This window comes from Carettochelys insculpta, chromosome 3, assembly GCF_033958435.1.
Source record: "Carettochelys insculpta isolate YL-2023 chromosome 3, ASM3395843v1, whole genome shotgun sequence".
NCBI classification, from domain to species: domain Eukaryota; kingdom Metazoa; phylum Chordata; order Testudines; family Carettochelyidae; genus Carettochelys; species Carettochelys insculpta.
Window position 1 is genome coordinate 46,809,530 of NC_134139.1, and position 18,143 is coordinate 46,827,672.

Here is an 18,143-nt window from a genome sequence, read left to right on the forward strand (position 1 = left end):
AAGCTAAACAAGGTTATCAAACATTATCTGTAACCTCTGCCCTCTACCAGGGAGTTCATTAAATGACTTGGCTCCTTCATAGTCTTCAAAAAGTTGCACCTCCATGGAGTTTATAATCTGATAAGGATCAGCAAGATTTATGCATGGATCCACCTTCCAAACCTGGTCTGACATATGGGACAACGGCAGCCTTTGAGGACAGGCACCACCTTCTAGAAGGGGCCAGGTACCTTACCCAGATCCTCACAGATAAAAAAAAAACTGTAATACAGTCAGACAACTTAACAAATGCAAGGTCTGCTGGTCCCTCTCATCTGTCTGATTCAATTTCATAATCCCCAATGCCAAACAACTAAAAGGCCAATGCCTTGTCCTCTAAGGATGAGTACTTTGACTCTGGGAAGGGAACTCCATCAACAGTGAAGGTGTCCAATTTTGCTAACGGAACAGCAGACAGAAACTTGTTGTCTTCCATCCATTCCTTGTAACCCAATGACCCATTCATAGCTTAGATCCACCCAGCCCTCGATGATGCCAATACCCAGCCTGGTGTCATGTTTAGATTACAGGATGATGTAATCTTCCACACAGGTGGAATTTACATTCTGGAGGGACAGCTTAGGCTTTAGGACATTAATCACCACTTTGGCCACTTCAAGACCTGGAAATGGGTGTCAAGAACTTTCTGGCGACTGGACCTGAACATCTCTGTCAAAAAGTAATAAACTGTCTTGCAATCTCAGTCCTTAAACCAGGCTTGAAACTATTTGCTTCTTTCCAGCCCTGTCATCTCTGCCATGGATTGCTGTGTCCATGGACTTCATAATGGAGCTGCCTTGCTCTCGGGGTACACAATGATTTTGGTGGTGGTTGGTTTTTCATCAAGATGGTACAAATCATTCTATTCTTTGCCATCCCCACTGCCCCAGAAATGGCTTGCTTTTATCTAGAAGAGTTTTTCATTATCACAGATTGCCAAGAGGCATTGTGTTGAACTGGGCTCTCAGTCTGACTGGTTTCCAAAAGGAGATTCTAAGGTTTCTGGGCATAGGCTCCTTCATCTCATCTATATACCACCTGCATACCAACCAGCAAATGGAACATGTCAATCAGACCTTGAACAAAACCTTTGCTGCTTTTGAGCCATTGTCCAGACAACTGGGTTTCCCTTCTTCTCTATGCTGAATTGTGTATGATAAAGTTTCCACCCAAAAAAAAGTCCCTCTTTTGTCAACTGTGGGTTTCATCTGTGTTTTCATGCAGCTATTCTGTGAAATCTCTGATACCTGCTGCTGCAGATTTAACTTCTTACCTATGCCAAGTACAACAAGAATAGAAGGAACATCTGACATAAGCTAAGTTAGTATTTCTTAAACTATGTTCTGTGGAACTCTGGTATTCTGTGAACAACTCGCAGGTGTGATACAAGCGTCTGACACTTTTTTGATATCATACATCGCCAGTATATATTTTCTGTTATTAAACCAGATACAATGTTACTTCTTCATTGCTATAATATCTGATTAAATTACTTCATTTTGTTTTTGTTGTATATGTTACTGTTTCTTTGTTTGTTTGTTTTTGGTCTCAACAATTTTTTAAAAAGAAAATTTTCATAGGTGTTCCACATAAAAATATTATTATTTGCTGTTCTGTGGTCTCAGAAAGTTTAAGAAACATGGTGCTAAGGCCACCCACCATTCTGACCATGCATGACAACATTTGGCTACCCACTTGGAAACTTGGGTCAATGTGCTCCTTGGATAAATTAGTCTAGTGTCTGGGTCCAGTTAAGATTCTGGAACAGGTCAATTCCTGGACCCATGCAGTCCTCCACGTGTCTGTCCTGAAGACTTATATCAAGAACCTGTTTCTGTCCCCATCCAATTCACCATCCCATGTATCACAATCCAAACACATGAGAAATATTTGGTTTGACAGATCCTTGACTCCTTACACATTAGGAGGAACCTCCAATACTGAGTTGACTGAGAGGGTTATAGTCTGGATGAACAATCCTGGAAATAAGTGGAAAACAGTCACACACCTTGGACCCGCTGAGATGTTCACAAAACCTTTGCTGTTAAATCTTGCCTTGGTGCCCCCAGGAAATGGGAGGGGATATTGTGAGGAGTACAGTAAAACCCCAAATTACAGGGCAGATACGTTCCTTGCAACCCCTCCTTAACTCAAATTTCACATAAGTCAGGGAGGGAGATCCCTCCCTCCTCCTCCAAACCCCTGGGAGCCTGGAGCCAGGCTCAGCAGCAACTGGTCCCTTTCCAGGTTCCCGCTCAGTTGCGGGGAGCCAGGAGCCAGGTGCAGCAGCACTTGGTCAATTTCCTGGCTCCCTGATGCTTGCAGGAGCTGGGAAAAAGACCAGGTGCTGCTGTGCCTGGTTCCCAGATCCCAGGGAGCTGAGGGGCTTCCCCCCATCTCTCTCCTCCTCCCACTCATCCTCCAAGTCCCTTGGAGCCAGGTGCAGTAGCACCTGGTCAGTTTTCCAGCTCTGTCCCCCCTCCTACCAGCAGTGGCATCTCCCTGGCTCCCCGCAGCTGGGAAAAGCTAGTGGGAAGCCACGGGCTGCTCCTTTCAGTGCTCCACTGCTGGCTCGAAGTGCTGAAGCAGGCAGCGGAGTGCTGAAAGGAGCAGCCCTGCATCCACCTCCAGCTGGGCGAAGCCAGGGGGAAGCTGCTTCCCCCAGCTTGGGGAAGCAGGTGGCTGGAGCCTGGGATTTTGATGTTTGCATTAATACAACTAATGCGTACGTTGAACTCGCGTGAAGAGGGAGTTTACTGTCAGGTCCTGCAACTAGCTTGCTCACCTGCTAGCTTAACCCCACTGACTAACCCCATACAAATTGATCATGCCACGTCCTCCCTTTGTAAGGCTGAGGGGAAAAAAAGAGAGCAAATGATTATCTTATGCCTGTATTACAAAAAACAAGGCAGTATAATGAGCAAGCTGGGCCCCAAGTGAGGTGCCTGATTGGCTAAACTGCCTGACTGGCTGAGGGAATCACCCACCATATTCTTAAGATCAGTAGCAGGGTGCTGGCTGCTCAAAGCATTTGATCATAGCGGTGATATCTCCTAGACCTGCTTGTCTCCAGACTTGTTCCAGCCGTGCTTCACTCCTGCCAACCAGCCTGTGACTCTCAGCTTTTAATTCCTGACTCCTTCTCCTGACTGACTCCTGCTCCAACCACTAGGCACTACCCTAAGGCCAAACTGCCTACATCCTGGTCCCCAACAGTTCTTAATCCTTTGTACATGCTACTAGGTCATTCCGTTTCATAAATTTGTTGCAGTGGTCTTGTACAACTACTTCAGTGTCACAAAGTATGGGCATTTTTCTATTTTTTAAATATTTTCCAGTATCATGGAGCATGACTCCCAATTCTAACAATGACCTGTGCAAAGATATGCTGTTGAAACCTTCAAACCAGCCCTACTAACAATTGAGGAGAATCTAGGAACCATGGATTAGCAATATTAACCTTCACAGTGAGGAAGAATAGTAGAAATGTTTAATCAGAGACAGAATATGAGAACACCTGGAAATGTGTGAATTAAGAAGTATGCATGTTTTCACAGATGGAAAATCATGTCAGAAAAATAGTATACTGTTCTGAAGAAATGAATTAGCTGATGGAGGAAAGGCAATCAGTAAAAATATTTTTCTTGGTCTTGAAGAAAATCTTCTGATACAGTGCAGCATGAAAGAGCTAGTTTAGGAAGAAAACTTCAGAATCTGAGTGCTAAAGATTTTCCTTCCTGACTTGTAACCATATATTAGTGGCTTTTATGCATTAAGAAGTTAAATACACATAATATAAAGGACTGGATTCTCATTTACACTAAGAACCATTTATATTGGTCTGGAAGCATAAAGTGACCCTAAAATGGATATAAATTATATCTGTGGCCTTAAACTTGGTGTAAATATAATTTACTCCTACTTTAGGGCCATTTTACACTGTCAAAGCAGTGTAATAGAGCTGTAATGTAAATTAACACTAAGGGCCAACAATTCAAATATATCCAAATGGAGATAGTGTGAGGTAGATGGAGGAGACTATTGGGTCAGAGCTGCAGTTCTTAACCTGAGGTGCACACACCCTCTGGGGGAGCGGGATGCCCCTTCAGAGGGGTGTGAGACATGCCAGATTTTTTTAGAAGGTAAATCATCAAAAACACAAATTAAGCACAGGCATGTGAGTACAACTACTTTGTTTCATGAAACCTGTGTACTTACTAACATTATATATATTTTTAATAACATAAAACTATTTTACATATATTTAATAGGCATTTATAAGTGTATAGGCCCCCCCATCTCCATTTTGGATTTTTGATAAGGGGTGCAAGAGCATGTTTTGTGAACCAAAGGGTACAGGCTGCAGTAAAGGTTAAGAAGCACCGGATTAGAGGAATAATTTTATACATTATACCGTATGTATTTGTGACTTTGAAGAAGAGCTAGATAAAGACATTAAACAGATGATGTAGAACTGTGTTGGGGGTAGACAAAGGTACACCAAATTCAAAGCCTGATGGAGCAAAAGCAGAGGAGCTATCAGGACAACATATTGCATTTCAGTAAATGCAGTGAAATTTCAGATATGAAGCTCAAGAGATAACCTCAATTATCACTGAGCACATGGTGTAGTACACATTAACACTCTAGATCAGGGTTCAGCAAACTTTCCAAAGCAGGATGCTGAAATTTCACCTTTTGACTTCCATGTATGGTCCAAGGGCCAATGACACTTTTTAAAGTCACTAATGGTCCTACTTACTACAGCTTCATTAATAAATACATTAAGATGCAGAGCTTTACCTCTTAGGTTGTGGTTGGTAGCATTAGCTGTTCTATTGTTAATCCACAGGTGGTATGGCTTTGAGCAAGCTTCTGTCTGCATGGGGGAGGAGAGGTGGGGCTGAGCTCCAACCTCGCACTGATCAGAAACAGCTTGCATGCCTCTTTTGGCATCTGTGCTGGGGGTTGCCGACCCCTGCTCTAGATCCTACTGCCCAGTGCTTTATAAAAAATAAAAGTAGAGCTATCAAACACTATATAAATTAGAAGAAAATGTTTTGTCTTTTATTGAAGAGACTAAGCTACCTTTGGAATACCGTGCAATGTTTGCAATGTGCAAACATAAGGGGGACCAACTTTAATACTAGTGAAAAGGCTGGCAATACAGAATTTGGATGGGATTCTTCTGAGCAGTTACTTAATATATATCAAAACAGCCAATGCAGAGATAGGTGCAACTTTCATAATATTACTCATCTTAAGTTTAACAGAAATAAAATATTTGGAACAAAGTTTACTGTGGAATATGGTTCTTTCTGACAAAAGAGGGTATAATCTAAATAGGCATAATGGTTTCTTTCCAACCTGTATCTGCAATACCACCTTAAGCTACAGTGTGAATAGCTAAAATGTGCAGCTTCAGGTCTTTAGCAATGTTTAGCTATTGGAGGTCCAGAGGAAACTTATTCAATGGACAGAATATCCCATAAATGCCTACAGCATTCTTTCCTGGACTTTCTCTGAAGTTTCTGATACACGATACTGTTGGTGACACATATCATCTAAAATGATCTGTGGTTTGATCCAAAAAGGCAGCTCCTAGGTTATTAAATACTGCAAACATTATTTATATTTTGTGGAGAGTGAGAGTTATCTGACTGATATCAACCTTTGTAAATTCAATAATTAAATCAAAGGAGGCAGTAAAGATGAAACTCACAGGAAACAAAACAATGGCAAAGAGAATGCTCCTTGAGGAAGCCATGGGTGAGGATGTGTGTGTGTGGAAATAATAAACTGAAGAATATCCCATCTGGCTCCATCCAGAGTTAAATGGTTTACTCTTCCCAAGGCTGAACCTAGGATAAAAGGAATCCTAATACTCACAAAGGTTAGAACAGAAAGGACTGTCTATCCAGACTGTGTCAGTGAAAGACAGACTGACTGAGACAAAGTGCTGCATCAGGATTGGCTGCTTTTCCTGCCAGAGAAATTGTTAGCTGGATTGAAAGAAATTCATAAAAGACGGGAAGGAAAGCTGAAGGTGTAAAACAGAGCCATTTGCATAGGCCTTTTATTGGTTTTTAGACATTGTTCTTCTTGTTTTGTACCTTAAAAGGAATGAATAAATAATATGGTGTTTGAAGATGCTCCTTTTGTGAGCATACAAATACTAGATTAGAAGATTTACCAGGCATTCCTGAGGTCTGTAACAAGTATTTTTGTTTTTTTTTTCATTTAAACCTTTGTTCCGGGGTGGGGCTGGGAATGAGGGGTTCAGTATGCAGGCTGCCCTGGAAAGAGATAATCCCAACCCTCTCTCACTACAGCAGCTTGGGGCCGGATAACAAGGACCTGTCCATAATAGCCACTGTTCCTGCAGTGGGCACAGTCAGGGGAGGGGTACATGTCCCCTGGCAGGAGGACAAATACACACATACAAAAAGACACAAACAGACAAATTCTCTGAAATATATAGCAGATAGCTGTCCCAATTGGGTTATGCTGTCCAGTCCCCACCTCTGGCCTTTGTTGCCCCCTCCCACCGTTGTGGTCATTCTGCAGTATAACTGTTCCTCCTACCTGCCTACGCCCTTTCCATTTTATGAGAAACAATCAATTTCAGGCATATCCCATTGTCCTGACATAACAAAGCCCTTATCTTCCTTTAAATTATGACAAGAGGCAGCTACAGATTAAATTTGGTGATCCTTGATCTTACTGTTTAGGAGGAATTCTTGAAAAAACAGACTCTCAGACTGATGGACAGACACACAAAGTATCTAAAATATATAGAAAATCACATGCTTGTGAAGAGATACTCTTACAGGTGCAACATCAACTTGGGCCTGTGTCAGTAACATGATTGGGAACCAGGGACATTCCACATCATAAATCTAGTCTAACAGTGATTAGATTTCACTGTTCCTCACACAGTGAAGTGCTAGGAGACAGGCCTATAACCTAAAGAGTGCACTCTATGTGGAATAAGTGAGGTTAAGGTACAGTTTGTCCTGTAGTAAGGATACTATGACTTTCATCGGACAATTTTTGTTGTTGCTTTTTGTTTTGTTTTGTTTTGTTGTGTTGTGTTTTATAACTGGACAAAGTAGTCAGCAGTGATAATTAAAACAGTTAGAAATAAAGTTGAAACAGTTGTTGGAAATGATCACCCAAACTTCTGAAATATTCTTTCACAAATATTAAGCCCAAAAGCCAGGAGAGAGATGATTCACAACTTTAAAGTAAATTCTGCATCTGTAGCTCATCTGTTGCTTTGCCAGAAGAGCTAGTACAGATGAATTTTGGAGAGAAGGGGAATTATTTAACTTTTATCACCATTTCAGGTGCAGTCTCAAAATCCAATGTAGTGTCACGTTTATAATGTCCCAGGAATTCTAATGTTAAATACATGAATAAGAACATATAACACTCTTGGTTTTAGATATATTCAATTGCTTGCATAAAAGAATTTGTTGGATTCAAGTACCTTTTTGGTTCCTTATTTTGAAAAATGTACAAACATTTTAAAAAGCTGAATAATTTATCTGCTTCCCTTTGTAGTTTCTGCTTACTGAAGCTATTCATTATTTATTTTGTGGTTTAAAATTACTCACATTTTACAGGAATAAATCTATATAAAACTCTTTAGTAAAGAGATGAGAACCAACAAAGACTGACAAGTGTAGATAATGACAGTCTACACGACAGTCTACATAAAGCAGAAATGGGATAAGCTTTCCTGGTGTGCTTTCGAAAAAATTCGATGGGAGGCAAGAAGGATCCTGGCTCCAAATTTCTGAGAACGCACTGATTAAAACCAAGCTTTGCAACAAGATGCAGATTTTTTTAGCATTTAAACTATTTCTGATCTTTGTTCTCATGGTATACTTCCCATTTCAGTGTCTTGCTCATTCCCTTTCCAAGCTTCTGCTGAGTTTTGACAGCTGGTTCTAAAAGGCATGCATGATAGAAACCATTTCCCCAGCAGTTTGTATTGACAGGACTTGTGAAATTTCACTCTGCATTCCTGCTGTTGCCTTGCCTAGGACAACACTCCCATATAATAAACAAACTTGGACTCTAATGAAAGGGTGATTTGGAAAAAATCAGAGTCCAGATTAAACATCCCAAAAGACGTGTAGAGACCTGCTAATCTGTCTGGAGAAGGGGTATTTGAGGAAAGTGAGTAGTAAAGATTCACTCTGGTGTTTCGTGCCGGTAACCTTTCCTCTACAGGTAGCTGGCATATTAGATTTACAGAAATGCACTAAATGGATTGAGAATGTAATGCATGTATTATTAGACAGTTGCTAGCTGTTGTATAAAAAAGTTAGTTTGTTTTCCTTTATGATGGAAGAGGGAGAAATATGCATGTAGAAGACTAGAGACATGCCCTCAAAACTGGCAATATTATGAACACAGAAATGTTGACGTGCCCTGGCGGTGGGAATTGGGAACACAGGCATGGTTGTGTGCAGCAGTTTATCAGAGATGTTCTCCAGTTTGTTCTATTACAGTAAAACCCCGAGTTATGCATAACTCAAATTTCATGTAAGTTGGGAGAGGGCGACCCCTCCCACTTCCTCCAAGCCCCTGGGAGATGGAGAGGGGCGCAACAGCGCCTGGTCAGTTTCTCAGCTCCCTGCTGCTTGCGGGAGCCAAGAAACTGACCAGGCACTGCTGCTCCTGGCTCTCTGCTCACTGGGGCTGAGGGGCTTCCTCCCTGCCACTCCCCTCACCCCTCCCTTGTTCTCTGAGCTGCCAAGAGCCAGGCACTACTGTGCCTGGCTCCTGGCTCCCAGGGCTGAAGAGCTTCCTCCCCCTCCTCCCAGCAGCACTGTCCCCCTGGCTTCCTCTAGCTGGGAAAGCCATGACCCCCAGGCTCCAGCCATCCACTTCTCCCATCTGTTAATACGGTTAACACATATGTTGAACTCGCGTAAAGTGAGAGTTTACTGTACAGTTTTCTTTCTCTTTTACTGTTTTATTATTTTACTGTCTCCACATTGTTACAGACAGTTGACGGGCCAACGAGGATGAGGATGGCGTGAGAGCAATTTCAGTGGAATGCAATGAGCAGAAGGCAGATTGGAGAGAATCAAGGATGGAACTGGAAAGAAAATCCAGACGATGGCTGTAGACAGTACATTCAATGATCTTAGAGATGACAGTGAGAAGGAGTCGTCGAAGATGGAAGGGAGGTGGGGGGGGGGGTCAAAATTGGTTATTTTGAAGATGGAAGAGATTAAGACATGCTTGCAAAAAAACCCCAGGGACATGTGAGACATTAAGGAGAAGATTAAGAAAGAGGATGAGAATGGACATGAAAGAGATCATAAAATGGGGTGGGATGGATTCAGAGGGGCAAATAGAGGGGCAGGAGATGGATAACAGATAAACTTCTACACCTGTGATGGGGAAGAAGACGACCTGTATTGGGAAAGGGAAGGTAACTGGGGGGTGGGAGGAGGACAGGCTGTATTTTCTCTTCAGAGGAAATAGCAAAATCCTGCATAGAGAGAAATATGGAGGCAAGAAGAGGGGAGGGTTTAAGGATTGAGTCAAAGAAGAAGGAGGAGAGAACTAATTTGTAAGGAAGTTAATCAGAACGGTCACAAGATTTCTACCACAGATTTTCTGCTGTGTGAGTGCAGGAAGCTGATGTTGGAAGTGGGCTGGTGATTGAGAGAGGAGACCTTGTGATGGGAGAGACAGGAAAAAGAGTCACAGATGAAGGATCCACCAGAGCGAAGCAGAGAGAACCCAAAACCCCATTGGAGGGAGAAGGAAAGAGAGGGCTGAGAACAGATAAGAAGTCATCCAAACCGAGGGACTGGAAGTCACAGAAAGCTTGAGTGACAGTATTGGAGATTAGGGGGACAGATGGGTCATACTGAAAGGTCAGACAGTGATTGGAGAATGGGAACTCAGCTACAGGAGATCAGAGAGAACAGAGCATAGGCAAGACCAAGTCAAATGAATGACCACTTTCATGAGTGAGACAATAGAACCAGGGAGGCAGGTCACATGAAGATTTGAGGATGTAAAAATCTACAGCTACGGGGTCAGAAGGATCATTAACATAGAAGCTGAAGTCATTGATGAAGAATGTGGGAGGCTGTGAGAAAAGAAAGTGCGTGAGAGAACTATAAATTGAAATCAGAAAGAGTGGCTAACGGAGATGAATTGGGTGAATGATAGATGACAGCAACACAGAGAATAATGCCACTTGCACTGTTGCTCAAAAGAAGTAAAAGGGTGGGAAGAGGACATGTAATAATCCTCTTTAAGAGAAGGCAGCAGCCAAGGTGCTATCTATCTTGCAGTTGTATTATAATAATGCTGAAAGGCCACAAACACAATCAGGACCACATTGTGTTGCTCTGCAAACACATAGGAGGATGTGGTTCCTACCCCACACAGTTTATAAGCTAAGGCTCTAATTCTGCTAAGATGTACACATATATTCAACTTTATACATATTGAGTGGTCCCACTAAAGTTGATTGCAAAATCAGGGCCTGATTTGAATCAATGTGTAGTTAGTGTCTCAAACTACAGGAGTGAGCAGGGAAATAAGAGAAAGATCACATGGTTACATACTGCAGGTTGGCTAATGCACAACATGATGTTTCTACTGCAAATAATTTGATTTCAAAACAAATAAATAAAATCAGCTATCCTGATTACCACACAGTATACTGATTGCTGACTGATTGCTTGGCTCACTGATTTATATGTAGAATAATCCTATTTATACATGATCTTCTTTTGGAAAATCAGATTTTTTTAATCATCATTTATACGGCATCTTAAAAAAAATCAATCAGTCAATCTATGTTTTTTCCCCAGTGAATTTATAATTCTGTGATCATTCCTAAAAATAAACATGTGCACCTAAGTATTACTGCTAGCCTTCAACTATGTTCAGCAATGCCATGATGAAAGCCAAACATTTGGAGCTGATCACCCCTACAAAGTTAGGACAGCTTAACGTCATCACTCAGAGCTGTGAAGAATATCACACCTTGTAGTGATGTACCTAAGATGACCTAAGCTGTAGTGTAGGCTCCATTTGGTGTAAGGAAGTATTCGTTGGTTGACCTAGCTATCACCTCTCTGAGTGCACTAGTGGTTTTAACATTTTTCTGTGAAGAAACCTGTACAGTTTGGAAAGATAATGAGAAAGTGAGGAAAAAACGACTACTTCCTCAAAAGACTGCTAGAGAAGCAATAAACACAGGTACATTTTAGGCAGCACTAGTAGTTTACAATGGAAACAGAATGAAATCTGTATATCCATCAAGAATATAATAGATTTTCCCTCTTAAAAACTGCCCCATACCTCGTTAGCTGTGTTGTGAGTTCCAACTATTCTGATGAAGGATGCAGGTTGTCTGTCAAAAGAGACTGTTTGCCAAGATCTACAAAAGAAAGAAGAGGGACATACCGTATTACACAGAGTCACCACAGGTAGCAGTGAAATACAGAAAGAAAATCCATTGAAGTGACAACACAGACTGTCATTTCGTGGAGCCAGATGGGGACATACTTTTCATGGCCTGAATTTCCAGCAGCCTGGGCTCAGTTTAGATTTTGTAAGTGCCTTGATTCTACTTAGGTGTATTATATACACAATCCAGTACAAAAATTAATACAGAGAAGTTCAACTTTATGGTTAAAGACCTTTAAGAAAACTTTTAATAGAAAAAATGGTCAAAATTCTAAAGTTCCTTTATATTAATTTCTGACAGTGTCATCAATAGATATGCACAGGAGGAATTGGATGTTAGTATTAACTACCTGTAGAAACCAAAGGAATTTCAAGGACTACATTAAGGCAAATCGAAGCTGTAGGCACACAATGACTTAAACCCTCTAGCCAAAGATTGCACCCCATTGGCATCACCTCCAGTGTAGTGGCCTCATACCACACTTCAAGTGGTAGTGGTACCACCCTCTCTTTCTAAAAGAAGTAATATGGGGTCCCCTTTATTCAGCCAACAATGGCAGGAGCTGAGATATAAATGTTGGGTAGGAAAGCAAGACTGAGTGCACTGTACTCTTCTCCTCCTGCCACACACAGTCCTCTGTTTTGGAGGGTAGAGGTAAGGTGAGTATTAGTGGGGGCCCCCAGAGAAGTGGGTCTCACAAATCAAAACCCCACTGTGATGGACAGGTTACGTGCAGCCAGAAGTGCTAGAACCATTCTTCTCAAGTGATCCCATGACTGAAGGTGCTCGGTCCCTAATATTGGTCTTTAGTACCTATGCTCTATCTGGCTCTAGAATCTACCCAAGTCTTATGGGGCTATGTCTACATTGCAGCCAGGCACCAGTGGTTGGCCTGTGCCAGCTGATGAAAGGGGCTGTTTAAATGTGCTGTGAGTGTTCAGGCTGCAATCCAAGCTTTAGTATTCTCCTGCCTTGAAGGGTCCTAGAGCCAAGGCTCCAGCCTGAGGCCAAATATCTAGGCCACAGTTAAACAGACCCTTAACCCAAGTCATCCCCAGGTTTTTAACTACAGTGTAGATGTACTCTTAATTACCCTTTGCTTGCTTGTTTTTGTTCCTGAAAGTTTGGATCATTGACCTGTGCATTTATGACCATGGTATCTTGGTCCCACACATCCTTGATTGCTATCATGATTACTGCAGTTTACACAGCCTATTTCTAATCAGTATATTGGCATGCAGAACTGTGAAATCACATAGTATTTTTATCTAACAGATTTCCAGTCCATAATTAGATTTCTTCCTACCACATCAGATAAATGCAAACAGCGGTTTTTCAGTGATTATTGCTAATTACAAATAAAAAGATCAAAACCAATTTATATTTAGATTAATGTCAGGTGCAAAGTTCATTGTTCTCTGGTCTCTTTACTAAGTCTTCACTATATAAAGCAGTTTTATTGAAAGAACAAGACCACTTACTCAGCATGTTAACTTAGTATTTCATTATAACAAAGTAAAATACATCAGCTACTAGACGACTTACCCAGCATTGCCTGAGTTTAGCCGTATTGCATGTGGGGGGCTGTGCAGGCTTCCAACTGGCTTCTTCCCAGTGCTAGGCCAATGCAAGGAGGGATCATGCTGCTTACCAGCTGGCTTCTCCCTAGGGCTGGCCTGGGATGGGGATGGAGGGAGCTGTGCAGGCCTCTCACTGGCTTTTTCGTGGGGCTGGCCCATGGCAGGAGTGGTTGCACTGCCCACCTGCCAGCTTGTCCCTGGGATTGGCCTAGGCCAAGGGGCCACACATGCTGAGGAGTCATGAAAGAGGGTGGGGTGTTCAGGGCAGAGGGTGGGGGGCATAGAGCTCAGAAGCCGGGGGAGTTGCCAGGGCTGCCCAGGGCTGTGCTGGTGCTCCAGTGGCAGCTCCCTGTGGTTGCTTTGCTCTGGTGGCCGCCTCAGGTGCCCTCTTCCACACTGGTAGGCAGATCCATAGGGCCACTTGGGGCTGTGCTGCTTCAGCAGCAGTGGCTGCCAGAGGAGCCCAAGGCCATGCTGTTGTGGCATCAGCTGCTCTCCAGGGCACCTGGGGCTGTGCTGTTCCTGTGGCAGCAGCTCCCTAATGTTGCCCATGGAAATGGGGAGCTACCCTGTCTGAGGGCTAGGGGGTGCGGCTGTGTGGCTCAGTGGGAGAGCCATGCCCAGCACTAGCATGGGAACCTTGTGCATGGATGGTGGATGGCAACATTCAGAGTCCCTCCTACAAATGGCCACTGTCTTACTGGTGTGGCCACCAAATTTTGGTCACAGTGAAGTGTAACTATGCTTCCTAGTAGCTCCTTCCCTTGCCAAGTTAGGGAAAACAATCCCATTTCAGGTACATGCTGTCTTCCTGGCACAACCAAACCATGAGTCTGGATTAAGTTAGGAGTAGAGGAAGCTGTACAGCAAATCTGATCATACTAACTCATACCATTTAGGAAGAGCTCTTGAAAAAAACAGACTCACAGGCCACCAGTCACACAGTCTCGCAAATACACAGTAAGAAAAGCAAGAAGCAGAAAATCATAGGGAGTGTCTAAACTGCATCTGGGATCTGTGACTGAAGTGAATGCAAACATATTGACACTAGCTTTGAGCTAGCTATATCAGAGTTATCTTGAGTTAGAATAGCAGTGATGTCATGGCAGACAATGGAAACAAGTTGCTCTCATTTCACTTTTAGGGATCTCACTCATTACAGAATCCAAGAGATACACAGTTCCCTAAGTTTTATGTAAATGGTTTTATATGTAGCAAATTTGGTATACTGGAACTGCAATCAATTTATGTACTCCAGATGGTATACTTACAATCATTAATCAAGAAAAAAATGCAAGCAATACGACAAATCAGCTCCCATAAGTAAAAAACCTTGTCCCCCACCTCACCCAATATACTGTGAAATCACCTCTGCATTGTGATTTTTAAAAAGAAAATTGCTTCCTCAACTTTTCTGTTTTAGAGTCTGACTTTTAAAACATAATCCTTTTCTTTAACTGGAGTATCTGATGTGCACACTTTATGAGGAGTCATAACGTTGTGTAGCAGGCTTTGCACAAGATTGTGAAATCTCTCCTTCCTAATAAAATACAGCTGGGTTACACCAATAAAAATATGCTAACATTCTGATTTCCGCCATTCCTTCAAGATCACATATCATGCTAAAAGTATGAGGAGGAGAAACAGGAAAGAATAATACAGTCTGAAAGTCTCCATTTAACAGCAATATCCCATTATACTGGATTTTAGAGGGTAGGTGTATGCAGTAATATATTTTATTAGACCAACTTCTGTTGGTGAAAAAGAGAAGTTGTTGAGATATATAGAGATCTTGTTCAGCTGAACAACGCTGCAAACATACTAGATTTATACTTAATTGCATTAACATTTATTTTCAGAACTATGACCTGAATGCTGGATACGAAACTAATCTTCAGTAAAACCACCATTACAAAGTGAATTGAATGATTAAAAAATAAAATAAAATAAAAATAAAAATATAAATAACTAATACAATTCACTGAACTTCATGAGGAAAAGAAAAAATCATTTTCCTGGCCTTCTTCGGAGTAAATTCAAATGTTCATACAAGAAACAAGACAGCAACAGAAAAAGCGACAAGAACATCAGAGCCAGAGCTTTGTTGCTCCCATAGCCATTTGACTTGAACTAGGAGTCTCATCCCGATAATAAACTACTGATCTCTTCTTCACAAAGATGGTATTACTGTGTCTAGGTTAAAGTTTTACTAGTTTTATTTTTGTGAAGTTGCATTCGTTTAAAAACGACGATGAATCTCAGTCTGATCTAACTTACAGAAGTTTTACGGCTTAGACTTCAGTGGAGCTATTTGTGATTTACACATGTGAGATGTGAATCTGCCCCCGCTTCCCAGAGGTACCACATTTATCAACACTCGTTGCTTGCACATCATGTACTGTTGATTTGTATTCCTTGTGGTTTGGGTCCCTCCTATTGTTGAGATATGGCTCTCTCTTTATGCTCTAACCAGTGGTTCCCAACCTTTTCCAGACCAGGACCCATTCTGACAATTCAGGAAGACTTGGTGACCCAAGGCAATTCAAAAACCCGGAGGGGAGTGGGGAGATCAGAGCCGTAACTAGCTAATTTTGCGCCTGGGGCAAGAATATAAAATTGTGCCCCTCATGTTTATATATTCATAATAGTTATTTCACAGAAAAGGGGAAATTAATAACATAACAACACTACATTTGCTATTGTTAGTCAGAGTTGTGGTGGTGGAAAGACACTCATCCCCAAACTGCTCCCCGCACCTTAAACCCCACAATCAGGAGCTAGGAGAGTCACACTCAGGGGCTAGGAGTCACAGGGACCCCCACAGCTGGAAGCTGGCTAGGGCAGAGCCCTGGTCACCAGAGCCAGGTGCAAGAACCCTGGCTGGGGCTGGTGGGGGGGAGACCCAGACCCCCATAGCTGGAAGCTGGCTGGGGCCGGAGGTGGGACCCCCGACCCCCAATGGCTGGAAACTGGCTGGGGCAGAGACCCGGCCGGCAGAACCAGCTGCGGGAACCCTGACCAGGGCCTGGGGTGGGGAAGACAACCTCCTAACCCCCACAGCTGGAAGCCGGCTGGGGCAGAGCCCTGGCTGGCACTGCCAGCCACGGGAACCCCGGACAGGGCCAGAAGGGGAGACCCCCACCACTGCAGCTGGAAGCTGGCTGGGGCAGAGCCCTGGCCAGCAGCGCCAGCTGCGGGATCGCTGCTGAGGTCTGGAAGCCAGGAAGCTGATCAGCTCTGCCCTCCCTCCCAACCTTGGACTCAGGCCCCTACCTTAGCTGAGTTGGGTGCTGCTCCTCCAGTTTGCAGTTTCCGCCCTGCAGCTGAAATGGTTCTCAATTTAACTGATTGACTTAACTGCCTAATGGCTGGTAATTCAATTAAGAAGTTGAGAACCACTTCAAGAGTGTGAATGGCTTCTTAATAGCCACCTGTGGAGATGCCCAGCCCAGCGGTGACCCTTTTGAAATGTAATCACGACCCAAGTTTGGATCCCCACCAATAGGGTAGGAAACCCCACTCTAAACACAGAATCAGATAAATATCAGAGAGGTAGCCGAGGTAGTCTGGGGCAGCTTACAGACTAACAGATGTTTTGGAGCATAAGCTTTCGTGGTCAAAGACCTGCTTCGTCAGATGCACGAGCCTATGCATGAGTCAGATGCATATAATCAGAAAGGACTCTTTCACTGACTGTCCTTATCTTTGTATGGCTGTGGGAGTGTAGGTATATTCTCAATGAGGTATCCTTGCTTCTTGAGTTTGCTTCCCTTATTAGTCCGACTGAGGCTGAGGCAGTTAACTTTCAGGGCCTATTGCAAGGTCTATGTATTCACTTAGGCTATTGTATGAAGTGCAAGATGCAAAAAATGAGTTTCTGTTTTATTCTGGAGTTGTGGCTCTCTTACTAGTAATATTTCATCATGTTAGTTTGCATTAATGCACATACATGTACATGCAATTTATGTAGTGAAAAATAAATAATTATTTTTATAGACTGGACATGAAGACTAAAAAAAGGGATTCTGGAAAGGCTAGATCTATCTGATGAAGTGAGTCTGTGCTCATGAAAGCTCATGCTCAAATCTTTTCTGTTAGTCTATAAGGTGCCACAGGACCCTTCGCTGCTCCTCTCTCCTAAGTGACCAGAAATATTGCAAAACTATGCTATGTGAAGGGTGGCTTCCCAAGTGAGGAAATTTGTAGTTATGGGACCAGGAAAAAGTTAATTCAGGCACTCTACTATACCATGTAAGTAGCTATAGATCTATGTGTAGCAATTCTATAGATCTGTTTATAGCAGTTCTGAGCTCAAGCCAGATAACAGTACCATCTTTCAATGCAGAGCCTCCTAAAATGGGAATAAGCAACAAATACTGTCATCTGTCAGATGACATTGGGACAATGGGACAGGTGCTTCTACCCAGTCATGTATCAGTGGATGTGACTGACAGTAAAAGACATTGAATAAGGGGTAAAGTACATTGAAGAGTCTTTCAACAACATTTTATACGATTGCTCTCTGCAGTGACTTCACAACTTATCAGAAGATGAATCTTTACTGGCTGCCACAAAAATGCAACTGGAAAAAGTATCACAACTACTTCTTTAATCATATAAAATGATGTAACAGGTTTGAAGATTTTCTTGAGGATTTGAGGGGAATTTTTTTTTTCAGTTTTTATTAAAGTTAGTTCAGGGCAGCTTTACTATGTTTTGGTGCATACTACAACTATTGCCATGCTGGTTCATCACTTAAGCTGCGTCTACACGTGCACGCTACTTCGAAGTAGCGGCAGTAACTTCGAAATAGCGCCCGTCACGTCTACACGTGTTGGGCGCTATTTCGAAGTTGAAATCGACGTTAGGCGGCGAGACGTCGAAGTCGCTAACCCCATGAGGGGATGGGAATAGCGCCCTACTTCGACGTTCAACATCGAAGTAGGGACGTGTAGACGATCCGCGTCCCGCAACATCGAAATAGCGGGGTCCTCCATGGCGGCCATCAGCTGGGGGGTTGAGAGATACTCTCTCTCCAGCCCTTGCGGGGCTCTGTGGTCACCGTG

The 18,143-nt window shown here is 42.8% G+C and overlaps 1 protein-coding gene across 1 annotated transcript in view; it reads right to left on the minus strand.

Moving 5' to 3' along the window:
• The window catches only part of BTBD9 (BTB domain containing 9), a 319,222-nt gene that overhangs the window by 18,130 nt on the left and 282,949 nt on the right, over positions 1 to 18,143 (minus strand). The window contains exon 10 of the mRNA XM_074989795.1: positions 11,389 to 11,467. Coding sequence (XP_074845896.1) covers positions 11,389 to 11,467 — 79 coding nt within the window. The remainder of the gene's footprint in view (positions 1 to 11,388; positions 11,468 to 18,143) is intronic.